This window comes from Camelus ferus, chromosome 19 (genome assembly GCF_009834535.1).
Source record: "Camelus ferus isolate YT-003-E chromosome 19, BCGSAC_Cfer_1.0, whole genome shotgun sequence".
NCBI classification, from domain to species: domain Eukaryota; kingdom Metazoa; phylum Chordata; class Mammalia; order Artiodactyla; family Camelidae; genus Camelus; species Camelus ferus.
Window position 1 is genome coordinate 43,113,121 of NC_045714.1, and position 27,886 is coordinate 43,141,006.

At 42.5% G+C, this 27,886-nt stretch overlaps 1 protein-coding gene across 1 annotated transcript in view; it reads right to left on the reverse strand.

Annotated features, from left to right (window-relative positions):
• LOC102512389 (protein tyrosine phosphatase receptor type T) overlaps positions 1-27,886 on the reverse strand; it is a 338,884-nt gene that overhangs the window by 79,252 nt on the left and 231,746 nt on the right. The window contains exon 12 of the mRNA XM_032462324.1: positions 6,931-7,118. Coding sequence (XP_032318215.1) covers positions 6,931-7,118 — 188 coding nt within the window. The remainder of the gene's footprint in view (positions 1-6,930; positions 7,119-27,886) is intronic.

Here is a 27,886-nt window from a genome sequence, read left to right on the forward strand (position 1 = left end):
AGAAGCGTGTCTGGCCAAATGAAATAAGAATAAGTGTTATCAGGTTTCTGGAGCCCATGCTGTGCAGTCAGACGTTTCACAGAAGATGAAACAGGGAGCAGAGATGGAAGAGTCTTGTCCAAGTCCACCCAGCATGTCAGGAACAGACCGAGAACCGGGTCTTGACTCCCAGTCAAGGGATTTTTTTAAAGGTACCACTTAAAATTTGCTCACTTGGTTGGGGAGGGTTCCCATATCAAACAGAAAATACTGGTTGCTGGATTACAAATAGAATACTAAGTGGAAAAATAAAATCAGCTCAAAGGAAAAGACTCTGTTAATAGGCACTTGTACAAGAGCTCTTTTCTGCTAGAAAAACTTCCAAGTCTGGAACCACGTGGGCTGCCCGACGTCTTTCGGCCCCCTTTGGAAACGGCCCAGTTTCTCCTTATTTTAATCTATGGAGAGTGGAATGCAATGAGCAGGTGGAGTCAAGTCTTTCTATTTGGGTCATTATGAGTTTCCAGAGTTGGAGAACCACCATAATTTTTCCCTTTCATGATCTGGGTATCTGCCACTAATTCCCCAGGCCCCTAACAAAAGAGTCTCTCATTTGCAAATTGAGGAACTGGATCAGAATCTCTCAGGGGTCACCTGCAGTGGGATGTTCGGTGACTCTGGTACCAACCGAGGAGAGAAAAATGTGGGAGAAGCAGAAGGTCCACTCTGTCTCTGCTCAGGCGCCTCTGAGCAGAGAAGGGGGCATCTGGGGTGATGTGAAGCATCCGTCTCCATGGTTCCACCCCATTAGGAGGCTGCCAGCCCACCATCATCCACAGATGACTAAGAGAAAGATGCCAACACTGGCCTCACCCCACAAAAGCCATGCACACGGCGTGTTTGCCCAGAGCTGGAAAATGAACAAATGTTTGCTCTTCATTAGGCTGCGTCATATTCCTCACAGCTGTTCCTTGTTGCCTTAAATAGTCTTAATGGAGCTGTAATAACCAGATACCTTCTGGTTTCCCTACTGGGCTTGTTCTATTCATTATGATGACAGGCTGCCTGGATTGGACTGGGATTAACATGCTTCTCTTCCTTCTCTCCATCACAAAGTCACCTCTTCCTGTTGTCCCTCATCCTCCCCAAACCTGCTACTCAGCTGATCATGATGGTGGCCAGGGTAATAGGGCACACAGACAATCCTACTGACCAGCCAACATCTGTTAGTATTTGATGGCATGCTTAGGGTTTTTGTTTTGTAACGGGGGACAGTGGGAGAACTTTGGGCTGGGGAAGTAGGAGGGGGAGGAGGGAAGATGCGGAAGTTCACGATCCCATGCAGAAGCCCCTTGACTTTAATGTGGCTGAGTTCCAACAGCAGGATAGATTGGAAGGTTCATCACATGCCTCCATGGGCATCAGACATGACCAGCAGCAAGTACGGCAGGGGAGGTGATGGGGCTGTGGGCACACACAGGGCACGTGCTGAGGACTCCACAGGTCTCCAGCATCTCGCAGCCTTGAAAGTACATTATAGTCACCTGGAGAGCTCAGAAGACACTGATCCCTGGATCCCACTTCCAGGGATTCTGATTTAATTGGTCTGAAGGACGGCCTGGGCATTGCTGTTTTTAAAACTTTCCTAGGTAATTCTAATGTGCAGTCAAGACTGAAAACCTCTAAGACTCAGATCTGTACAGCAAGTGCAGTTACTTTGCTATGTAGGCATTCTTGAGTTCTTAGGAACCCAAGGCTCCTGGTCAGTCACAGCCGTTAGGACTGAGACATAACTACAGGGGTGGAGGCCCCAGAGAGTGGGGTCCAGTGGTGCTACAGGTGGGACAGAGATCCAGCGGGCCTGGACGATGGTTTCTACCGAGACTCCCAAAATACCACGGGCAGAGCACTCTTTGGATCACTTTGACCAACTGCCTCATCTTCACTGCATAAATACGGAAATGGAGGCCCAGAGAAGGGGAGTAACCAGCCCAAGGTCACCCAGATACTTCATGAAGGAGACAGGACTTGAATCTAGGCATTTTGACTCTCAATTTAGGACGATTCAAGTCACTGAAATTAAAATATATATAAATCGAGAGATTAAAGCTTTTATGCTAAGGGAAACAAGCTGATTTCATGGCTCTACATGAAAAAATGTGTGTGGGCTTGTCTGGGCTCTGGGCCCAGTCTCGTGGTTCAGGCAATTCCATCTTTTCCTTGAATCAGTGTCCCAGACACCTACCTGCCTCTGGTCTCCCTGCTCTAACCCATGCTAAATAGTTTCATCTAAAATGCAAATCGAGCTTAAATAATCCTGCTCCCTCAGTGGCTCCCTATGGCTTCTGGAATAAAATCCGAACTCCTCAGCCTGACAAAATTCCCTTGCCCACCCACGCATGGCTGCCCCTACTAACAATCTCAGCCCCATCTTCCTCTCTGTTCCCTCCTATTTCTCAAGCTTTAATTTATGTCTTCCAGAAAGGCACTGGCCATCACCCTCAGGCAAGGCTTAAGGCATCCCACCCCCAAGGGTTCCCACAGCACTCAGAGGATACCTCTATTGTGATATTTTGCCAAACAGTGAAATGGTCAGTTTATATGCCTGTTTCTTAGAATAAGCTCTAAGCTCCGCAGAAGGCAAGGGCTCTACCTCATCTCAGTTCCTAGAGCCCAGTACAACGCTTGGCCCATGAAAAGTGCCCAATATCTTCCAGCTGAAATTCGGCGAGGCTCAGTCTTGGTCCCCATCTCCGTCTTTGCTCACTTGCTCAGTGACTTTGAACAGTCTATATGTCAATGACACCCAAAGTTCTCTCCCCAATCCAGGCTTCTTTTCCAAATTTCAGACTCATATACCTGACTACCTACTTTCCATTTCCACTAAGTTGTCTAATAGACATCTTAAATTCAGTTCAAAATCGAATCCACCATTGCTTTATTGTTCCCAAGCCTGCTCTACCTGCCTTCTCCACTGGTGGGCAGCGCCATCCCACCACTGGCATAGGTAGCAGCCTTGGTGTCACCCTTGATTCCTCTCTTTCTCTCACATGCCAGGTCTAATGTGTTAGGAAATCCTGTTGGCTCTGTCTTTAAAATACATTCAGAATCCAACCACTTCTCACCACCCCCACTGCCACATCCTGGCGTGAGTCACCACCATCTCTCTGCTGGGTGGCAATGGCCTCTCAACTGGTTTCCCTGCTTTTACCCTTTCCTCCCTATGTCTGTTCTCCACATTGTAGCTAGAATCAGTCTTTGAAAATAATGTCAGAAAATTATCACTTGTCCTCTCAAAACTCTGCAGTGGCTTTCCACTTCATTCGAAGTAAAAGCCAACGTCCTTACAGGGACTTAGAAGGTACTGTATAGTCAGGCCCCCTTTATTTCTCCGATAGCACCCTCTACTACTTTTTCTCCTTGTTCGCTCTATCCATGCCTCCCTCGGCCTCCTTACACCTGAGAGGTGTATTACTCCCTTGATCTGAACTCTTTTCCTCCAGATATTTCCCATCATGTCTCTACTCAAATCTCATCTTCTAATTAAAGAAAGTCCTCCCACTCTATTTAATATTGGAACCTCCTTCACCCCCTCGTCCCTGGAATACACCTTCTCTCTTCTTGGCTCTGCTCTTTCTTTCCCCATGGTGCTTACTTGTGGAAGCATTATCCTTAGATTATATTTTCCGATAGCTTCTGTTCTGTATTCTCTTCTAGAACCTTGCAGCTGCCCCTCCCTCTCTCAGGAGACAGAGTCTGAGTCCCCTCCCCTGGAACGCAGGCAATTACTTTTTGCTCATAACCAACAGAATGTGGTAGGAGTGACGCTGTGTGAGGTCCTGAGTGTAGGTCACAAGGGGTGATGCGCTGTGCACCTGGCTAGCTGGCAGGAGCGCCAGGGGAGCTCTGAGCCACCAGGTAAGAAGTTCAGTGATCCTGAGGCAACCACGCTGTGAGGAAGCCCAAGCCATCTGAAGAGGCTACGTGTAGGTATTCCGGCTGGCAATCCCAGCTGAGATCGCAGGTGATAACCTACATCAACCGTGAGACATGTGAGTGAAGGCGTTTTCAGATCACTTCAGTCCTAAACCTTGGAGCCTTCCAAGTCAAGGCTTCAGACGTCATGGAGTAGAGACAGACTAACCCTGTTCAGCAGATTCAGCGAGCACAATAAATCAGTTGCTTTCTGTCACTAAGGTTTGGGGTAGTTTGTAACACAGCAAACAGTATTTTTCACTCTCTAAATAACATACTATATTATTTACTAACATATTACAGTAAGTAATTTATTGTGAAATAACCTACTTATTTTTAAGCCTATGGTTTACTTTGGGTTTCCTCTGCTAGAACGCAAGCTTCACGGGGACAAGGATCTTTTGTTCTCTGTTGTATCCCAAATATCTAGAACAGTCCTTAGGAAATAGTAAATACTCAGAAAATATTTAATGAATAAATTTGTAAGTGATTGTAAACATATTGAATTTTAGAAGACACAGCTTTCTGTAGCTGAGAGGTCCCTTATATGTCAACTTGTGAAACCCACTCATTTGTATGAAAAAAAAAAAAAACTGAGCAGGATAGGGGAGTGACAGGCAACAAACAGAGCACATAGCGTGTAGGTTTGAGAGCAGGACTGAAGACCCAGGAGTCTTATACCTACAATATCTGTCATTCTGTGCTCAGTATGTAGACTTCAGACATCACAGGGGCCCTGATGATCAAAGCAATACCCAGCTACAATCTAAGGAAGTGGAAGGACTCTGCAGAAAGACTCCGATGAAGTAATGTTTTCCAATTAACCCTCTAGTTAATTAGGAAATGCTGTTAACTAGAAGCTAAGCATTCAAGCTAACTGATTAATATAATTTGAACTAATTAAGGGCAAGTCTAGTCTACTTAGCGCTATTTCTGGTTGAAGCCCAAATGACAGGAACAACATGTATTGTTTTCTCTCTCATTTATAAAAGCAGTTCGATTTCCACATTAGAAAGTTTGGCGAATGCAAAAAGGTACAAAAAAATTAATGTAAAAAAAAATCAACCCAAATCCTACCATACAGGGATGGATGATTTTAAGAGATGTCATTTTGGAAAGTAAATGCACCAACGTCATCAAATGTATTTGTGTTTTTGTTTTCAAATTTTAGATTGCGGGTTCTTAGAATGGTGTTTCTCAGGCTTTGACAACTGATAAGTCACATATGTCCCTTAACGCTATCTGAAACTATAAAATAAATTAAATATTATGACGAATGACTTATTAAACTTTCATGATACTAAACACTGACTTGACAAACAACACACCCTCTCTTGACATTTTCTCACCAGACAGATCCACACAAGTGTGTGTAAGCACACACACATGCACCCTCTCCCACCCCCCACACTCTAAGGGGTTGGGGCCATTCGCCCAACCTCCTAGGAAATGAGGCCCAGGGATGCGAGCTGATGAGAACACCTCTTGCAACGCTGATCTCAACATCCTTCCAAAATTTATAGATTGAGTATGTGAAAAATGCTACTTTACTTAGACCATATTTGAAATTAACTGCTGGTTCTCCTGAGCTGGTAATTACTCACATCCATTGACGTCAACGTTTTTGTTCTCATAAATGTGTCAAACATGCCCCTTGCTACCATGTTTTACACTCTCATAAAGTTTTAGGGCCAGACAGGCCCTTAGTAATCACCTTATCCAAACTCTTCATTCAACTAATAAAGAATTTTAAAACTCTGGGAGCAAAAATGACAGGCCACAAGGTTTGCTGTGCTGGAACACGGCTGAAAGGACCTCCCCAGTTTAGCACAATTTCATGATCTCACACAGCTTCTGAAATCCTGCTGTGTAAGCTCTTTCTCAGAATATCGTCTGAGAGATAAACTTAGTCTGCAGTATCAAGAATTCCAAATGTGTAGAGTCTGAGTCAATGTGTTTTTACTGCACACAGTGAAACTGAACCTTGCATATTTGGGGCACATGCTGCATGTGAAAAAAAAAAAAACACAACACACACAAAAAAATTAGTGCAAATACCTCAGAGCCTGGCACACAGTAAATGCTGAAAAAATATTTTGGGAAGGAGGGAGGAGAGGTGCGGAAAGAGAGAGAGAGGAGAGGAAAAGAGAAGAAAGAGATGCTTGCAGCTGGATTCCTCTCGGGGAGTGAGGTGTTCTTTAGTTCAGGAAAACATCTTGATGAGTTTTTCCTTCCATTTTATTTTACTTTTTTTGTTTGTAAAAGGTGAGGCCTAATGGGCAAGGTCTGAAACAAAAGGAATGAGACAAAGACAGCTAAGTTGTTCTGCATAAGAAGGTAAGGAGAGTGTGGGAGTTCTTTTCCAGGCTGCTAGGAAAAAGGAAGAAAAAACAGAAATTTTGAGGACACTAGAAAGAACTTTTGGGAAGGAAGTGGATGGAGAACTCTCAGGTGACTTATATTCAGGTGCTTCCTGTATTTGTGGCAATCCGTCTGTGATTCCCCAAATCTCTGTAACAACTGTTACTCACAAACCCTTTGCATTCGAGATGCGCTGGGGAGGAAGGAAAGGGATGTCCGATGCAGGAGTGAGGAGCAGGTGCAGAGAGAGGGAGGACAGTGGTCACCAGGTGAGATATTGACGTGGGGGGATTGAGAAGACAACAGAGGCATGACTATGAAGCAAGAGGTGACCAGGACCAAGCAGGCCTCCTAGAAATCACTGGCGGGGGTGATCTGCTGGCTTTTCTACAACACGCGGGATGGGGGCTCGAGCCATTCTATCTTCCTATTGAGGGAAGCTGTGAATCCAAACTGATGCAGTAGGTCTGGGTGGGGACTGAGATGTTGCATTTTCGACATGCTCCCAGGTGGTGCTGATGCGGCTGGTCTGAGGACCATACTTTGAGTAGCAGAAGGCTTTAGCACCACAAAGCCTGTGCCCATCAGGCAGCTTCCCGCAGCCTGGTCTCTTACCTCATATTCCTCCTTGAACCCGTAGCCCTGGCCTCTCTTCATCTGGGTGATGTGCTGGAGCAGGTCAGCCACCCGGATGGCGGGCTGGAACTGGTCCCGGGGATAGCTCATCTCCACGGGGTCGCAGGCCCGGTAGGGGTGGGTCTGGATCGTGAGGGTGGGCTGGGACAGCTCCCCGCGGCTGCCATCTGGTTCAAAGAGAAGGGGCAAAACAGACCATCACCTATAGGAGTTTTGTCCCCTGTCCTCCATGCCTCCCCCAGGATGACGTGAGGAGGGACCGAGGGAACTAACTCAGGACTCAGCTGATCCAGAAAGACTAGAGACATGCTGCTTCCCTGGCGTGGCTGTGGTGGTAGATTTAAACATTAAAACCACTAGCAAACCAGTGACACAATAACCCTTGATTCGTTTCTATTTCAAGGATGCATCTAAATGGAGTAAAGACTTGGTTCCAGGTTGGCTGCCATCTCCTGCCTGTCTCCATCCTTCCTCCAGGCTTGTCAGGGTGGTCTTGGCCAATCGTGGCCAATCCCAGAACCAGGGAGGGGCCAGGCCGGCTGGATACTGGGAACACCCTCCTACTTAGGAAGCAGGTTGCCTAAAATCATCTCTGGTGTCTGCCTGCAGGTGAGGAGAACCTCAGGTCCCTGGAAGTCAGAGCCATGCATCTGCTTCTGGTCCATTTGCCTGCATCTCTGTGACCTGGTTTCTCTACTAGGGAATTGGAGACAGTCTTGAATCCCCAGCAGCTGGTAGGGACCCAGCCCCTCTCACTGCTCTCTCCAGCTACAGGCTCCAGAACAGTGATCGCCTTCTGTCTACTGTCTAATGTCCCCCGCACGTAACCTCTTGATCCAGGAGTGGTGCTCAAACTCCTTTGCAGGTAGGGAAGCATGAACCTCTTCCTTCAGTCCTGCCAGCTACTTCTCCCAGGCCTGGGTCCTATGCCTCATCATCTCCTTTATAAAACCTCTCCTTGGTATAAGATCTATAATATCCCCTGATAATAATCTTTAACTACCCTCTATTAGTTTGGCGCCCCTGGAAACTGATGCCTACCAACGTTGGAATTTGAATTCCTCTGTTCCCTGTGGACCAGTTAAATCACTTTCTTACCCAACCAGTTCCCTGTTGGGCATATGCTGTCAGTCCTTCAGGGCCAGTTCATCTCATCTGGAACCATTCAGGCTTGGTATCTCCAACCTCCTTCCAAAGACACAGACAGTCTATGCCCTAGGCCCTCCTGTCTATGGCACACAGGAGATGAGAACCAGCAGATTTGCGGCATCTCCCCCAGATGTTTCCAGGCATCACAAGGCACCTCAGGAGCCCCAGACCAGACTCATTTCCTGGAGGTTTAGCATGTATTCCTCATTTTCTGCAACCCGACTTTTCAAAATCCATGTTGCTTTTGGCTTGTTTGTCTCTATGTCACAATAATCCATCAAACACTGAGTCTGTGGGTGAAAGTGAACTTTCCTCCTATGTGACAGCATGAGCAAAACTGTTTTTTGGAAGGAAAGGACTGCCAGCAGAAAGATCTGGAATATATAAGAGTATGCACCAGAAGAAGGGCCTGGGTGAGATGGCAGCACAACTTTCCTGAAAAGCATGAGAAAAATACTGCTCATTTTTCTCCCAGGACTTTTAGGGAACAGGGAACACATGTTCACTGGCCCCGCTTACACGTGGAGCTTGGCAAACATGGGCATTGCTTCCCTTCCACATCACGCCCTTGTGGTCAGGAACTGGGTTTACTGAGACCTCACTCTACATCAGGAGGTCTGGTAGACACTGGAAATGTACAGAATACAGCCTTTACCCTCAAGGCTTGATGTCCAGTAGGGAAGTCGGATAAGAAGAACCATCAGAAGCAGAAGAAAAGAAGCCGGAAAACCCAAGCACATCTAGGCAACACCAAGGAGGCTGAGATGGAGCGGAGGTGGTGGGTGGACATGGGACGGGGGAAAAGCTCTAAGAGATGGTACGAGGCAGGCCTGGAAAGGCTGTGGGTGTCTAAGAAGCTTCAAGCCAGTGGGAAGGCACTGAAAGATTTGAAGAAGACTTGTCTTTAAAGACTCACACTATTTCTGATAGGTGTCCCAGTGCCATAGAAAGGAGGCATCTTTCCAGTGAGTGCCCCCCTGTGATGCGGTGGTGCGGTTGGGGATGGAGGAGAAAGGAGAAGAGTTTGCTTCTCTAGATGCTGCACGTCACAGTTCCCAGGAAAGGATGAGGTGGAGTCCACGCCTGGAGCCCTGTGAGCGTCTCCCCCCTCAGCCACCATCACAGATGGTGACAGATGTCTTCCGAGACCCACGGGCCTGGGGCCTGGGCTGCCTCGGAGGCCAGCTGCCTGGCAGAGACAGCCTTCTTAGGAACGGGCACCTGACAATTTTGTGAGATGCCAAATGTTTCCAAAACCAAATAGCTACCAATATGGATATTTCCCCTAAACACATTGCTAGACAGACTGTAAACTCGGTGTCAGCAAAACCAACACTGGAATGGAAAATAAACGTGTCTGAAATTTAGCAACTTGGATTGCCGTAACATTTGTAATCATGTCAACGCTGGTGCTAATGATGCTATGAAGACTCGGAACCAAGGGATTTTCAAGGTTTATTAATTCAACTAGTTGGACTCCCTTTCCCAATGTATCTTACTTCACCTATTCCCTTATTAACCTCTGATAATGCAGAAGTGATGCCTTTTATCACAGCCCATTTCACCAGACGCACTATACTTAATTTTCCATCATTAGGTTTAATGAAAACCCAATTTCACAACTCACTTCTCTCAGGAACTTACAAGTAATGCTACATTATTTTTTTTTTATCAGCCCCAATTAAAAAGCGTCATGATGTTCCTGTTCGAGAGGGAGACTTAAAATCAACGTGCGACTCTGCTGCTAATTCAACAAGGGCGCTGGAATCCACAGGCTGCTCATAAAATGTAACTCAAACCAGCTGGCCCAGGGAGAGAACGTTTTTCATTTTTCTCCTCACCAGACCCTTAATTTTCATGCCATTTCAACTTCTCATTTATGGGTCTTGGATGTTTATTTATCACACAGTAATATTTTGGATTGCTTTTGCACTTTTTTTCTGGAGCCTGTTGCCTAGGGCTGTGAATTCCCTTGCAATGACTCCTGTCGCTGCCTGGGAGGAGGCTGCAGAGTGAGCCGAGGGATTATGGTGACCACCGCCCCTCTGATTTCTTCTCTTCTGTCTCTCCACCAGTCACTCTTCCTTTTTCCTTGGGGACCTGGCTTTGACTTTCTCTTTGTTTTTCACCTCCTGCTACCACCTGTTACAGGCCTCCCACTAGCATCAGCCACATATTTCCAATCGCTTGCTAGGAATGGCCACTCCGACTGGCTAACAAATATTTCCTAGGTACCTGTACTGTACAAAGCACGGTATTAGGTGCCGTGTCCAGACAGCAGGGTGGAGGAAAGTATGTCCAGAAGGAGATACACACACCAGTGCCCTTGCAGGAAAGAACAAGAGAGGAAGTGTGCACAGACAAGTCTGACAAAGGTGGGAAGGGATGGGCTCCAAAAAGATAACGTGCTGCAGAATTAGGGACCGTGGAAACATTGCCCAAGCTTTAGGCATTCGCACCCCAATTCTGTGGCTTTTGCCATAAGTATGTTCAGCCCGTACTAGCTCTGTTCAATAGAATTCTGCACCATGATGGAGAGGGTCTGTACCCATGCTGTGCAGTATGGTAGCCACTTACCACATGCAACTACTGAGCATGTGAAATGTGGCTAATGGCAATGGGAAATTTGCATTTTACCGCATGTGGCTTATGGCTACTGTCCTGGGCGGTGCAGATCTAGGCAAAGAAAGAGACAGGGAAAGGGAGAGCACTCTGCAGTAGGCGACAGAGGTCCAGTGGAAACATGACGTGAACCGCGTATGAAATTCAAAATTTTCTTGTAGCATCACTAAATGAGGTAAAAAGGAATTAGTGAAATTAATTTCCATAATAAATATGATTTAACTCAATACATTGAACTAGTTCAACATGTAGTTGGTATAAAATTACTCATGATATATTTGACATTCTTTATTCATACTAAGGCTTTGAAACCCAGTGTGCAGTTTACACTTATAAAAAGGGCATTCAACACAGACTAACCATCTTTCCAGTGCTCAGCATCACATATGGCTGGTCAGTGGCTGGAGTATGGGACAGGGCGGGTGTACACAGACATCCAAGCCAAATCTAGTTCTAAAGAGAGCTGACGTCGAGCTGGAGTGAACTCTAACATACACTGACCGAGGGTAAGACAGCTCCAGCGCAGCACTGACCAACAGAACTATGACGGAACTGCTCTATGTTTGCACATCCAATACGGTAGCCACCAGTCACCTATGGCTCCTGAGCACTTGAAATGTGGCTAGTGTGACTGAGGAACTGAATTTTTACATTAACTTAATTTCAATTAATTTAAATATAAATAGCTGCACGTGGCCAGTGACTACTGCATTGCACAGTGCAGATCTATACAGTTATGTCCTCAAAGCTTTTCTTTTAAGTCAACTTTCAGCCATTGTTTTACATTATCTCATTATGAATGATGATATCAATAGGATATAGTGATGATAGTGAAATATAAAATCATGGGCATGATACACTAGTTTTGTTTTAATGCTCACTAAAATATTTACATAACTATTTAAGAAACGGCCTGCCCAGTCCCATGACAGAAGAGTAATCCACTCCCTCAGAAATGTTATAAATCCGAGTCCTAGAATCAGACAGAATGGGGTTTATATCTTTAATCAACCAATAATGGGCTGTGTGACCTTGGCCAAATGACTAATATTTCTGAGCCTCAAGGTTTTCATCTCTAGTGCAGGGGAAGTACGAGTGGTGAGGACTCAAAGAGAGAATGCGTGGTAAGTGCTCCCACAATGACTGGTGCCTGGGAGGTGGGGAAGGAACAGTGGGTGTCCTGATGTTGCCCGAGATGTCCTGTGGGGACACAGGAATTCACAGCCTGGTGATGGCACTGGGGGGTCTTTCGGGGCTGCTCTCTTCTTTCCTCCACGACACACTCCAGAGTCATCTACTTTGCTCCATTCCTGCTGCTGCTGTCCTAGTCAGTTCTCCATGACAGGACTATTCCATCAGGCTCCTAATGGCTCTTTCTGCTTTCACAGTCCTTCTTACACAGCTTTGATCAAGTTATGGTTCACAGCAAAAGCCTTCATAGAGTTAAGATAAAAATTTTAACTAGCCAACCAAATTCCGATAGCTTCTGGTACCAGCATCTATTTCTTCTTTTCTCTACAATTCCTCTCAAATCCATGTGCCTTTTAGGGCAGGAGAGCATGAAGAGAGGACAGGTAACTATTTAGAGACACCTTACTGAGAGGGGAGTGTCTGAGAGAGGAGAGAAGGTTTGAGGTGGGGAGGAGGCTGGGTCACCTGCTCAGAGTGGAGATGTGATTACAGCAAACAAAGTGGGGGCCGTGGCAACAGCAGGCATCAAGGCCACAGCGCAGAACTTGAAGACGAAACTTGGATTCAAATACGAACTTCACAGCTTTCTAGCTATGGGACTTCAGATAAGTTACCTTGAGTCTAAGACCTTTATTTGTAATTTGCAGTAGAAACGGTGATGATGGCCATCAAAAGGTACAAACTTCCAGTAATGATACATAAGTACCAGGGATGCAATGTACAACATGAGAAATATAATTAGAGCGGATGTGTGTTACACATGAAAGTTGCTAGCAGAGTGAATCCTAAGAGTTCTCATCACAAGAAAAAAGGTTTTCTATTAAAGTTTTTTTTATCTATATGAGATGGCTGTTCACTAAACGTATGTTATAATTTATCACCTAAGTCAAGTCATTATGCTGTACACCTTAAACGAATACAGTGCTGTAGGTCAATTATATCTCACTAAAACTGGAAGGAAAAAAGACATGGTGATGATGATGATGGTGGTAGTGGTGGTGGTGGTGACGGTGACCATTGCCATCTAAGAAGGCTGCTGTGAGAGTTAAACGGGATTCCACTGGAAGAAGACTCAAGATGGGCACCTGGCTAGCAGGCAGTGCTTCCCCACCCCACCACCAAATCACAAGGAAGGCTTAAGAAAAGAAACTTACAACAGCATTGTAATCGACATCTGTCAACTAACCTAGTGTCAGAATTTGGGAGGAACATCCATTAATTATATCAGTATCATACTTTGTATGTGCATGATGATGAAGACTTCATTTTGTCAAACTTTCTTAAAAATCTTTGAAATTGTACAGATTCGTCTTTCACCTGCTTCAACACAGGATCTCTTCCCCCTAAAGTCAGAAGAGATTCCAGTACCCTAGATGAAGCATCAGATGAAGTGGCTGGCTTGTGCTTAGAAGCCATGTTGTAAGAAAAAGCTGTTCTGTATTTCTGGAGTCTAGACTTACACTAGGATGGATGTATAGACTTGTGACCCCGGAGAGACAGTAGATTCACCCACCCACCTCATATCGCCGGGGGAAAGTGCTCTTACTCAGTGTAATGACAGATGGAATTACCTTCTCCCCCTGTCTGAAAGCTGACCCAATGCATAGGGCTGAACTTGTAAAACTAACAGTAAATAGAATGACTTCCTACTGTGCCACGTTCTGTGGAGCTGAAATGGGCATCACACACTTGGCAGCTGATGCTGATATACTTTGTACTTGAGGTAACACTGGCTTGAAGGACAGAAAAAAGATGCTTCATCTTTTCCCATTTTTCTTTCCTGGGCCCAGAGAATCAAAGACTCCCAGCAAGCAAACACAGGAGTCAGGCACCCCCAAGCCCTTTCTCTCCCTCAATCCCTTTCACTGGGGTCTCTGAGATGGCAAAGATGAAAGAGGGCGGATAAACACCTGTGTGCCCCAGAAGGCAGATTCAGTACTGGAAAGCATTGTGATGGGGACAGTCATGGCCAAAGTGCCTTCTGGATTCATCTGCTCCTCCTGACAAAGAAATCAGTCTTTCTCTTTGTGGGGAGAGTGTGAATTTCTTCTTCCACAGCCCTCATATCAGATGGAAGGGCATGTTACACAGGGACGGGGACTGTGAACATCCATTACTTCCCCTGCTTAAGCCCCAAGAAAAGGATTCCATCAGTCGAACAGTGAAAGTAACAGTAAGAATCTGCCTCCTCTGTTTACTGGCAAACTCCACTCCTGGAGAGACCTCTCCTCCTTTAAAGTTAAGGAAACAGAAACAAAACAATGTGGAGTCTTAGGAAAATCCACAATCTACAGTCCATGTCAAAAATAAGAAACATGACACTCTGGATGCTGAGAAAAATACAATTTTCAAAAGACAAGAAACAGTCAGTGCTGACAGTCTCCCCAACAGGCATCCCCCACCTTCCTCCTTTCTGGCAGAACCCCCAAATGAGTTTGGGTGCCCACACATTCCCCATGTGACTCAGCAGAAGGTGATCTGTTCCAAGATCTAGGGGCAAATCCTGATTTCCTTAAGCCAATTTTCAAAGTCTTTCAGTGAGCTAGATGGGGAGTTCTAGCTTCTTCTAGGAAAGATTTCCTTCCTTTTAAGAAGGATATTCCAGTGGCTTGTGTCTCTCAGTGGACATTACCATGTGTGGGTTTGTTGCTTGGAACTGCTAAAACAATTCTGTATCCAAGAAAGGATCCAGGCTGAGGGCAATGCCCACCTGAGATGGCAAAGTGGAGAGCCTGAAAGAACTTGGGTCCTTAATGACATTTGGGCATCTCATGGAACCTGTTCCAACTCCTGACCTCCGGTTCTGTGGGATAATACATTCACTCATTGTTTAAGCCCATGTGATTTTTTTTCCCCTGTAACCTACACAACAGAAAACAGAAATGCATCTTAGATGGCATGAAATTCAAGAAAGTAAAGGAAGTGAAAGACTAAACTAATAAAAGGGCAGATTTTTCAAAATATGAATTAAGTTAAGAAGCAACGAGGAAAAAAATTGCTAAGGGAGGCAAGGAAAGCTGGTAAGGAAACCAAAATGTAATAGCAGAATTAGAATGGACATCAGAATCTGTAATGGGAATAAGCAGCAGGCAGAAACTTGTGGAGAATTAACTTGAGAACCTTGCAGTGAACAGACAAGGGACTAGGAACAACGAGCTTTCTATTTCCTGCGTATCTATCATCTGCTCCTGTGTGTTCACGTCTGCTGGCACTAAAAAGACATTTTCAGAGAAAAGAAAACAGACATAGAAAAACAGATAATTGCCGTTACTAAAGGAAGAGGACAGAATAATTGAAACAGATGCAATAATAAAGGATATAGCGTAAAAACAGCTCTTTGGCAGAATAAAAACCCAAACTGTCAAATGTAAACAGCTCTCCCCATGCACAACTTAAAAACAGAAGAAATCTCCTGGTAATATTATTAAATATTATTGATGCAGAAAGACTCAGATAAACATCCAGGCTAGAACAAAGGTTACCTGTAAACAAAACGAAACAATGCCAGCCATATTTTCTGTTGCCCAAATGTAAATGCCAAAAAGCACTGGAACAAAATTTTTGAGGGGAAAATGTTGTGACTCTGATATTATACACTGATGTAAGTTGTTTTTCATTTACAAGGCTACAGAAAGACATTCTCTGATACACAAAGATTCAGAAATTATACTGGCTCTGATTCTTCTCTAGAGGCTTAGGGAGGTGAGAAAATAAAGAAAAAAATTTAATTAAAAAATAAATAGAATTAACATATACACACTACTATATATAAAACATATAACCGACAAGGACCTACTGTACAGCACAGGGAACTGTGCTCAGTATCTTGTAATAACCTATCATGGAAAGAATCTGAAAAACAATATATATATATGTATACAAAAAATGGAGTCAGTTTGCTGTACAACTGAACCTAACCCAAAGTTGTATATCAACTATACTTCAATGAAAAAAATAAAAACAAAAAATAAAATAAAAATAAAAAATCCCCACAGGACTGGAGGAAATCATATTATAAAAGAGCTAATTTGTTATACACCAAAATCTGTTAAACATAGGTATGAGTATAAAAATCAAAATAAATATGAGTTGAAACAGAATGAACTAAAAAAAAGAATTCTTAAAGAGAAACTATGCAAAAAAAATTGAATATAAAAATGCTTGATTAATTTCTGAAATGTTACCAACAAAACTGGAAATGGGTCTTAATGTATCACAAGAAATAAAAGCATATCAACTTCTTTGCCTTTCACACTGGACGGTCAATTTATACTAATTTAATCTTGTTCTTAAGTAAAGAATTTCAAGCATGTGTGTGCATATCTGTGTTGGTGTGCGTGTGCGCATGTGCATTCATGCTTCAGTTAAAGGCATCGATTAGTAGAATAAAGTGAAGGGTGTATAGCTTTCAAATAGTTAGATGCGATAGACAAAGGAAACTCTGGATCCCCACCACATTGGGGTCTGGGGTCCACATTTATGCTCTGCGTGTGCCAGAGCAGCTGCAAACCTGGAAATCAACATACAAAATCTGTGTAATACCATCGAAAATCTTCCTGTCCTGACAAGCAAATGAGAGCCACTCTATAGAGCTATTTTCATAATCCACAACATGTTAATTCCCATGGAACAAAACCGCCTCCACTAAACATGAACTCATAGCGGAAAAATAAAATATAAAGAATGACAAGCCGTGTGAGGAAGCTTATCCCCACGAGGGAGACTCAGCAGACATGATGCACAGAGAGATGTGCCTACCAAGAATTGAAAATCATAAAACCATCTCAGAGACTATAAAATAAATACATTTAGATTGATTACAGGGAAAATGGAAGGACTGTGAACCACAGCAATAAGGGAACACATCATGGGAAAAGGATGGGTGGCTTTGCAAAATATAGATTTAACTTCTAGAGATGAAAAATATAGTCACTGAAAGTAGAAAGTAAGTAAATAAATATAAGAACAGATGTAAATGGGACATAATAGAAGTTAAAGACACAAGAGAGAAGCTGAAGAAAAACAAAAAGCTGGCTCTTTCCTTTGAAAACACCGATAAATTAGACAAACCTCTGCCAAAAATGATTTAAGGAAAAAAGATACACATAAACCACAATTGCTAAAAATTGGTAGTACACTTTCATCACGTGCTTGGATTGGTGGGTGAGTAAATGGGAAAGCATGAAACACATCTCGAGACTGATGGCCAGAAGTTACCTATCAGCCCATTAAAAAGCACCAGTTTTTCCTTAAAAAGCAGTTTTACTTTGAGATAATCGTAGATTCATATGCAGTGGTAAGAAATATCTTAGAGAGGTCTCACAGACCCTTCACTCGGCTTTCCCTGACATTAACCTCTTGTGTGACTGTCACAATCAGGAAATTGACTTGGACACACTCCACTGACTTTACTCAGATTCCACCACTTTTATATGCACCTGTGTGTCTTTGTGTTCATGTGTATTTTTATTTTTATGAAATTTAATCATATGTGTTGATTCCTGTGACCACCCCAGCCAAGATGCAGAAGCAGTTCCAGCACAAGGATCCCCATCTCTCAGGTAACAGGAACACTGGCCTTTGAGTTTGTCTCTTGTCTCTAGGCTGAGGGCTGGTTCTTGGGCCCTGGGTGACTGCAGCAATAATGAAAAGAAGTATCTCTCAGTGAAACCCTAGGGTCTACCAGAGCCCCACAGACTGGGGCCCCATCTTTCCTGATGCTTTTATAATCCAGGGGTCCCCAGGGCCACCATGTGCGGCCGTACACATTGTGCACTGCTCAATTTTAGTAGGTGCCATTCATGTAGTGACTCATGCCCTTTTAGGTAGAAGCCATCAGTCTTTATGCTTCAGTGACTAGTGGGTGGGATTATTGTTTTCATTTTGGGTAAATCATTGTAGAAAGGTTCACCCATGTGGTTCCCAGGAGAAGACATAAGTGAATTATTAGTCTGTGGACTTAGTGACGTAAGAGTTGAGCCAGAGTTAGGAAGGAAGACCTCTGTTCAGAGTCTCTGCTGTTGGGGGTTTTGTGGGTGCATGTGTGTGTGTGTAAGACCTGGCAAGCCCATGAATTTTCCCTCACCTCTGATCCAATGAGAGGTAAACAGTTTTTTGTTTTGTTTTGTTTTGTTTTATAAAATAGACTTTTAGGTATGACTGTGTTTGAAGAAAGGATTTCACTATTAAAAAAAAAGTTGAAAGTCATTTTTTTTTCATTTTGTCACAATTTCAACAGCAAAAGTGCTGATACCAGGGTTCACAGAATAGGTTTTATAAACTTAACTCAAACAAAAATGAAGATCACTGTGTGTGCCAGAAGCAACAGACCTGTAGCAACAAGAGGATACTTTTTGGTCTCAACCACTCAGGGATCAAACTAGGAAATGAGGGAATAAAGCTGTGGGGTATGTATGGGGTCTGGGAAATATATTGCTGAACCACAAAGGAGAAAGGGTGAAATTCTGGATTTTCAAAATGTTTCAGCTCACTGGAAACACAAACCCTTTCTTGTAACATCTAAGTCTACTGTTTAATTATTGTATATTCACCATTCACGTTTACTCTCAGAGGCACTCATGCTTGAAAGTAATGGACTGTCTGAACTTTGATGAATAGAAAAACATCCCATAAATAGGCAATGATATATGTAACCTAAAGAATTTTGTAAACTGATGATGAAGTACGGTACGGATTTTGGCTGGTAAGGAATGGCTTCCTGGGGTTTATACCTCTTATCCGATGAGAATGAAGGATATTAAAGTCAGAAGAAAATGTGAGTTTACTCAATGTTGGAAAGATTATTATCATTGTGAGGTTATTAATACTATTAGTAGAAAGTTCTGTATATGGCTGGTCTTGTTAACAGAATATTCCAAAGAAAGTAGAAGAACAAGTCTTGGTTAGTAAGTTATTAGAGGCAGAAATAACAAAGAAAAGTAAATTGTATGCTTTTGATACTCTTGCAAGCAGAAAAGAGAGAGATCCTAGGTGGCTTTTGAGGAGTTTGTGTACAGAGAGAGGATGATGGAGATTGTCTGGGGGAGGGTGTGCTTCTCTCAGACATGAAGATTGTCAGCTTCACTGCAGCTCCAGCTTGGGCAGGACATGACTTGAAGATTCTCCCTGGCTCCAGAGTTGTGCTCACACTAAAAACAACTAGCCAAGCATTGTGTGTTGTGTGTGTATCACTGCATTCCAAGACCCACATCCTCACAGGCAGGTGTGTGATGGAAGGGAAAAAAAAAAAAGTAAATAACGCCTCATACCAAAAACACTGGCTTGTCTTATTTCCTCTCTCTCATTCATCAAAATCATAATAAGATAAAGGTATGCAAAACTGTTGCAGAGTCATACTTAGCCAAACTAGAAAAACTCAATTTTGTCAGGTTTTACAATCTTCAGCCTGACAGGCGACTTTGTCTTCCATTGATACTTAAGAAAGAGAAAATGAAATGACTGAACTTGTCTGGGAGAGGAAATTTAAATGTGCAACAGCTGTTTGAAATGAGTTTGCCATTATCCTGGGTGGATAAGCCTGCTCTTTCCATTTCAAACTATGCCCCGGATACGTAAGCAGAGTTTGTGGATATAATAAGCCACAAAGACAACAGAACATTAATAGAGCAGAAATAACACACTTTTGGACTTACGAGACTCGAGTTTTCATCCTGGTTTTGCCACTGAATTTTTTTGCACAATAACCTTCACCTTCCTGGATATTAACTTTAAAATTACAGAGTAGAATCAGACTGCTGCTTCTCAAACTTCAATGCACATGCTAGAGATAGTTTAAAATGCAGATTCTAATTCCCTGCATCCGGAATATGATTCAAGAGTCTGCATTTGTAACAAGCTCCCTGGTGACACTGATGCTGCTGTTCCACAGACCTGTACTTCGAATAGCAAGAGGTTAAGGGGTCTCCAAGGGAACTCCCAGTTAAGAAATACGTGTTCATTAATGGTCCTAGAGTTACTCAAAAAAAGCCTTTTTGCTTTCAGTGAATGAATGAAGTAGTACAGCTTAGTATTCTTCAAAATTAACCAAGTAAAAACATTCAAGCAACCAAAGTTGATGGCCCTTGTTCTTGGAAGAACAGATACCTAACACTCTCATAAGAACTAATAAAGTGGTGTGTGCACATCAGGGTTAGCCTGACAGAAGCCCGTCACTGACATGGCAACCTATTTTGTTTCACATAGTGGGTAAGAGTCACTCAGGGAACATGTTAAGTATAGATTCCTTCTTAGACCTAAGGGTTTAGTAGCTCTAGTTTGGGGCCACTCATGTTTGCCTATAGTTACAACCATTTAATTGGGGTCAGAGCAGTGACCAGGAGCCAGAAATGGAAATTCTGACTCATTTCCTGATCAAAACACGTAAGGAAGATCACTCCTACAAGCCTGCTGCTCACCAGCTTCTCCAGAACTCCAGTGGTTTCTTCTCATGGTAATAAAGGTGTATGGGCCACAAGGAAATCACTGTTACAGGAAATTGCCTCTGGATAGTAGCCCTTGCGGGATGTCGAAGCTTTGAGGACCCCTGAAAGCTGCAATGAGAAATCTTAACTATAGTTCATGCTCTTTTTTTGATTATAGAAATGCATCAGAAGAACCAGGGTTAAAACTTGGCTTTACTACTTATTAACCAAAGAGGTTTTGGTAAATTCTTATAACACTCACATGTTACCCCATGTATTAATTATCTATCACTACATAACAAACCATCCTAAAACTCAGCAACTTAAAATAACACTCACTATCTCACAGTTTCTGTGGGTCAGAAATCTGAGGGCGGCTTTAAGGGGTACTTCTGGCTCTAGGCGTTTCACGAAGTTGCACTCAACCACAGTCACATCTGAAGACATCTGGGGGGAAGAATCTGATTCCAATTTCACTGTGTGGTTGTTAGCAGGTTAATTTTCTCATGGGTTATTGGAGTAAGGTCCTCAGTTCCTTGCCCAGGGGGCTTCCCCATAGAGCAGCTCATAACGTGGCAGCTGGCTTCCAAAGGAGCAAGCAAATGAGAAAGAGAAAGAGAGAGAGCAGCCCAGATGGATGCCCCAGTCTTTTTATAACCTGATCTTGAAAGTGACAACTCAACTTTGTTACAGTCTAGTCATTAGAAGCCAGTCAGTAGACCCAGCCTGTATTCAAAGGAACAGATAACAGTATGTGCGACAGGAGGCAGGAATCATTGGGGCCATCTTAGAGGTTGCCCGATACAAACCCCACTGTCACTCCACAATATTTTTGTGAGAGCCCTCCAAAATGATGTCAATGAAAGAGCATTTATGTATGTTACAGCAATATACACATATGGCTATACATATTATAATAATTTATTCTAAGGGGTCCAGTCAAAATCCTCCAGCTAGTTTTATTTAGCTTTCATTAACACTCAGTTAATCAAAGTTCTTTAATTCATGAAAGGTTCTAAACTATCCTCTCTATGCGTTTCCAAAGATTTTTTTTTCCAACATCTGATATTTCAAGGGAAATAAATGATTTAATTTTCCTTACACCATGAATTGCCACTGACAACAATCTTGAATCATTAAAGAGTTAACAATGCACTTTGAATCGCGTTACCCAGATAAAACATTCATTCCCTTAGTAAATGAATTAGCCACATAATTGACAGTCAATTCCAGTAATAAAACACTAATTAAGTGATTCTGCTAAGTAAAAAGTGTAATGTGATGAATTTGCTAAACAATGGTGTAACTAATAAATTTTCATGCTAAATAAGTGACTTGGAATGGTGACTCAATGCTCACCATGTCTAGGGTCAGTTGAAAAAGCAACAGTGCTTTTAGAAAACAGTGACAGAAGTGACTATGCCAGCTAACACTCTTAATAACATTACACTGGGCTCCTTGCCAAGCAGGGACCAAGTAAATATGTCTGAATGGGGAGGAATGTACTAGATTTGGGGGTTGGGGAGGGCAGGAAAATCACCATGGTTACAGCATGAGGGATTAGCTTACAAGAGAACTTGGAGAGTCCGGTATAGCCCGATTGGAGTTAGCAGACCCCAGTAATGGGTAAGTAGAGGAAGAATTCAATGCCAGATCTTACTGGGCTAAGGAAGGTCAGAATCAGCACCAAGGAGAGACCCTAAAAGTAGTGGCTTTACAGGTACAAGGGCCTCTGTTGTCCCTTGGAAACGTCTTGGATTGACCCACTTACTATGGTGCCTTCTGGTAGGATCTGGATTTAGAGAAGTCCATGCTTTTTGTGGGCTCTACTGGTGTGGATTTCCAAGTTCTGTCCAACAAAGAACAGTTTAGACTGTTTATCGTTAAAACCTTGTTCTATGGACCCTTGCAGCTGGAATAGGGTCTTGCTTTCCCTTGAAAACATCAGGTGCATTCGTGCCTTGGGAGCGTCTATCAGGAACACTCTTCTGACATTTTACCTTTTTCAGGTCTCTGGTCAAATTTCATCTTCGATAAAACTGAAATGTTCCCCTACTTATAACTCCAAATCCCATTTATTTTGTTCCACTTTTTTCATAGCGCTTGTCACTTCCTATTACGCCATATAATTTACTTATCTTTCATCGTCCCTTGCTTATTTCCTGTCTCTCTCTTTCTACTCCCTACCACCACTACCGTGTAAGCTTTATGAGGACAAAGACTTTTTTCTTGCTTTCTTGGCTGATGTAGCATGAGAGCCTATAACATATTTAGCACATAGTCAGTGCTCAAAAACACTGTTGAGTGCCTGAATGGCAGGAGGGTTCTTATTATGTTCTAACCACTGAAAAGAGTAGTGCAATCTGGGATTTGAAGACATCACTATCAAAATATGCTGTCTCCCCAATGGCCTCAGAAGTGTCTGCATATCTCACATTATTTGGGAGGGAGTACATTATGGTAACAGAATCATATGCAAGAGAAATATTAGGATTGAATCCCTGATCTAACACTCTATTTGTGACCATGAGCAAGTTTTTAATGTCTTTGAACCTCAGTCTCTGTACTTGTGAAAGAAGCCTAGTACCAATAATAATTGTCACTTCAGAAGTTGTGAGGATTAAAGGATATGAAATTGTACAATATTCTGCCTAGACCCTGGCACATAGTTAGGGCTAAATAAATGTTAGTTTCTTTTACTTTCCCCTTTACACACAATGAGGTGTATCCCTTAAATATAAGGGTAAATTGACTTTTCAGATTTTCCCAGACACTGGGAATATCCACAGGTGAATAAAGTTGGAGAAGGGTGAGCAGTGATATGGTTAGGAGATGGGAAAGGAAACAAAAAGTTAGATGCATAGAGCCCTCTGGAGGGTACAGGGGAGGTCAGAAGGGTTGAGGCAGAAAGAGTCACAGAGTAGTTCTGAAGAGTATTCCTTCTGTGTTCCAGGCCTGCACTGAATGATGGAGTCCAAGGATGCCATTATTGGTGATAAGGTCTTTAGAATGAATGATTAGGACAAATGCACTAAGATTAGGACTTCCTAAGAAATGGAGTTGCAAAGAGCACCCCATCTACCTCTCCCAGACTAGCACAATCGTCTCCTCCTGGTCTTCCCATCTCCACCATTGGATCAAAACCTAAGAGTAACCTTAGTCATTTCCATGCCTGCAGGACCTCATTTTTCATGCAATGGACAAGAATAGTTGGTTGAATAGAGAATAGTTAAAAGTGAATCACTGTGATCCATCTTGATCACAAAATTAACATAATGATTCATTCAACAAAAACTCATCAAGCATCTATCATACACCAAATACCTAATACTACAGTGATAGCCAAAACATAAATGGTCTCTGCACTTTGGAGCTTACGGATTGTGAAGAAGGCAAACATTAACCAAAAAACTCCTACATAAATAAATATTTGAATACACAATACTTGTAATACACAGTAAGAGAGACTAGAATATAGAGCTATTAGGAAAAAATGGTCATTGTTTAGATTAGAGTTTGGAAAGCCCTCAAAATGACAGATAATCATAGACCTGATGGATTAATAAGGATAAACAATGAATGGTAGAAAGGAAAAATGTTCTAGGAAAAGGGAATGGAATTGTGGAAGCTATGGATGTTGGAAAACAGTGTTTTCCAAAAATAGAAGGAAAGTCAATATGACTGAACTATATTAAGCAATCCAGAGAGTGGCTAGAGATAAAACCAAAGATACAGACAGGAATCAGATCACTCTGGGTCTTACAGGCCATGAGATGCATTTTAACTCCATCCTGAGGGCAATGGGGAACTAGTGACAGGTTTTTAGTTGCTCAGTGGCATGGTGAGATTTGCATTTTTAAATTGCAGAACTGGTTAGGCAAGTAGCTATTGTATAAGTAAAGCATAATCATAACCTTGAATTATTAGGTAAACCTCTGCTGATGGATTGATTTGAAAGGAGAGTGTTGGGACAGTAAAAGAAGGGTTATTAATAAGAGTGCCCAGGGACCAGATGTAGAAGTGCATGTGTTTGCTAGAGCACAGCTGGCTGAAGACTCAGTGGAGGACCACATGGGTCTTCACTGCAGCAGAAGCAGAAATGACTCTGCTAGTTTGGAATGACTCTCTTACTTTCTGAGCTTCCAACATATCTGTGGATGGATCAGAAGGAATTTCATCTAACCTAGATCAGAGACCCTGAAGATGAAAGGGGTTTTCACCTTGGAAAAACTGAACTGGCCCAATGAGATACTAACTGGATAAGGATACTAATTCCAAAAATCAAACATGTTCAAATATTTTCAGGCACCAAACCATCAAAATATTGGCTGATCAAGAATATATAGAGCAAGCATGGAAATCTAATCAATACTTCTGGACTTAAAAACTGTTCCAAGAATGGAATGTTGTAGAACATCTCCCTACCACCTGCTTCGTTACAAAGAGTTGGCCATGCCAATTTGTTTGTAGTGACTATTAATTCTGTAGGCGGGTATGTGTGTATGTGTGTATGTGTGGGTGTGGGTGTGGGTGTATGTGTAAAATAAAATGTCCAAGCGTACCAGTGTTTTATGCTAAGTCACTTTCCTTGAATTTGATATATGCAGAAATAATACTTAGGTTTTATTAGTCTTATTAACTCCCATTCCAATACATTCTCCTCACTGTCACTAGGATGATCTTTTTAGAACTGGATTCAACCCTGCTCCTCCACTTAAAATCTGTGGTAGGTCCTTGTAGAAACATTATAAATTTCAAACTATCTAGTTTTTGACAATCTTTAAGATACAGTCCTTGATTATCTCCTAGGTTCATCTCCCACCACTTAACCCCATGAAGTTAACAATCTAAATACTTCAGGGGTGTCAAATCACTCATAATTATAAGTCCAAGGGGAAGGGCTTCCTGAGAAAGGGGTCTGCGGTCAGCCTGCTTGCAAGAAGGATCAGCACCTTGGACAGAGACACCAATATCTGTCTCCTGCCCTTTCACATTTTCTCCCAAGCTCTAGGGAAAAGTTAACTTTATCAATGTCTTTTGGACTCTGTATTTTAGGGAATACGTTTACACTCACAAGAAATTGTACGTGAGAGCAAAAGCTCTTTCCAGATTCTGAAGATCTTCAGAGACCCTTCCCAACATGTGCTAGTAATGGATGAGTTATCACTCTAACCTTGGTGGAAACTGGAGATTTGGAAAGTATTCTGATTTACTCTTCATTATATCAGCCAAGTAGACCTTCTCACACCTTTGTGTCCATGTACATGTAGTCTCTTCTTTTAGAACAACATGGTAGTTTATCTCCAAGATGACCACCATTAATTCCTTCCCTCCCTGTAGGCATATGCCATTTCTCCTAATGAGAGGTGAAGCCTGCTTCCCCACTCTCTTAGGCTTAGTTGTGGTTATTTTTAATAATGATATGCACCCCAATGTTCATAGCAGCACTATTTACAATAGCCGAGACATGGAAACAGCCTAAATGTCCATCAACAGATGACTGGATAAAGAAGATGTGGTATATTTATACAATGGAATACTACTCAGCCATAAAAATGACAACATAATGCCATTTGCAGCAACGTGGATGTCCCTGGAGAATGTCATTCTAAGTGAAGTAAGCCAGAAAGAGAGAAAAATACCATATGAGATCGCTCATATGTGAAATCTAAAGAAAAAATGAACATAAATACAAAACAGAAACAGACTCATAGACATAGAATACAAACTTGTGGTTGCCAAGGGTGCGGGGGTTGGGAAGGGACAGACTGGGAGTTAGAAATTTGTAGATACTGACAGGCATATGTAGAATAGATAAACAAGATTACACTGTATAGCACAGGGTAATATATACAAGATCTTGTGGTAGCTCACAGCAAAAAAAAATGTGACAATGAATATATGTATGTTCATTATAACTGAAAAATTGTGCTCTACATGGGAAATTGACACAACATTGTAAATGACTATAACTCAATAAAAATGTTAAAAAAATAAAAATAGTAAAAAAAAAATGATATGCAGCAGAAGTAATGCTGGACAGGTATGAATCTAGTTTTAAGGGAACTGGTACTCCTCTTGGCTTTCTCAGAATACTCACTCTAGGGGAAGCCAGCCACCATGCAAGAAGTCTGACTACCACAAGTCTGCCATGCTACATAGAAGACTAAGTCAGATGCATAGGGAGAGGGGCAAGCTATCCCCAGATGTTTTAGTCATTTCAACCAAGGGGTCAGACATGCAAATAAAGGAGCCATTTGGGCATTCTATCCCTAGTAGATGCCACTTGGACCCAGAACTGAGGACCCAGACATATGGCCCTAGAGAGCTATCTCAGTTATTTCCAGCCATTCAAGTCATTCCATCTGAGTCTCCTCACTTTTAAGTAGACACAAGCTATCCTTGGCTGTTTCCTGAACCAACTCCTGGCCTACAGAGTTGTGAGCAAAATACAATGGTTGTTGTTTTATGCCATTAAGTGCTGACACAGTGTGTAATAACAAAACAAAGAGAAATAACATGTTTCTCCTTTTCTGCTTTGATAAACTCCAACCACTCATCTTTTAAAATTCAACTCCTCCTTGAGTCTTTCCTTGATCATCTTGAAGCAGCCAAAGAAGCCTAGTTGCCCATCCTACTGATACTCTACAATTCATTTTGGTTTCTTTTCATCTAAAAAACCAACATAGTTCAAACTCCCTCCTTTTCACCTAGTGAGTTTCAATAATCAAAGAAATATCTCCACTCCCAAGACAAGTGGTGTGGGGAAGCCAGCTTTCCATGACCAGAGATTGGATCTATGTAACAGATGCCCATCATCTCCCAGAATCTTTCCAGATAACTGATATTCTGGTAGCTACTTGTGAAGTCGTCCAGTCAGTGGAGTATCACAATCTGTTACATCTGCTTCCTGACTTTACTATTTTTCTTATTTCCTCCACTGGGAGGGCCAAATAGCAGCCCATCTGAGTCTTTGCCTATATTTGTGTGTAGTCTGAAGACCACCAGCTGTTATCCGTTCCTTTCCCTATGAATAGAGGAATGATTGTATCACATTACCAGACCAGCCAAGGGTTGACTACTCGCGGATATTTTGAGTAGCATCTCCCAGTTTTGCAGGAACCATGAAAAAGGACTTGTAAAATTCCCTTCCATGTTGGCAGACTAGAGGTTGATGGTAGGGGTGGGAGACATGCTAAGATCCGGATATCAACTGACTGGCAAAGAAACATTCTTTGATTCCTTTCTCTGCCTGTGCTCAATTCTCAATGCAGAAAATGGGACAACAGTGTACCAGGTTTTCTAAATATTCCTTTTTATTCTGACTTAGTATTGCTGTGCATGAGTCACATTATGTCTATATATCCATTTATTCAACTAAATAAGAATTTTTGTCTGTCTATTTGGTGCCATAGACCATGCTACATGCTGGGGATATAGTAGTAAGTAAACATAAATGGTACCCTCCTCTTGGATCTTGCCATCTGTCAGAGGAGTTGGACCTTAAACACATTTGGAAGATGAAGTCAGCATTGAGAAAACAAAATACTATG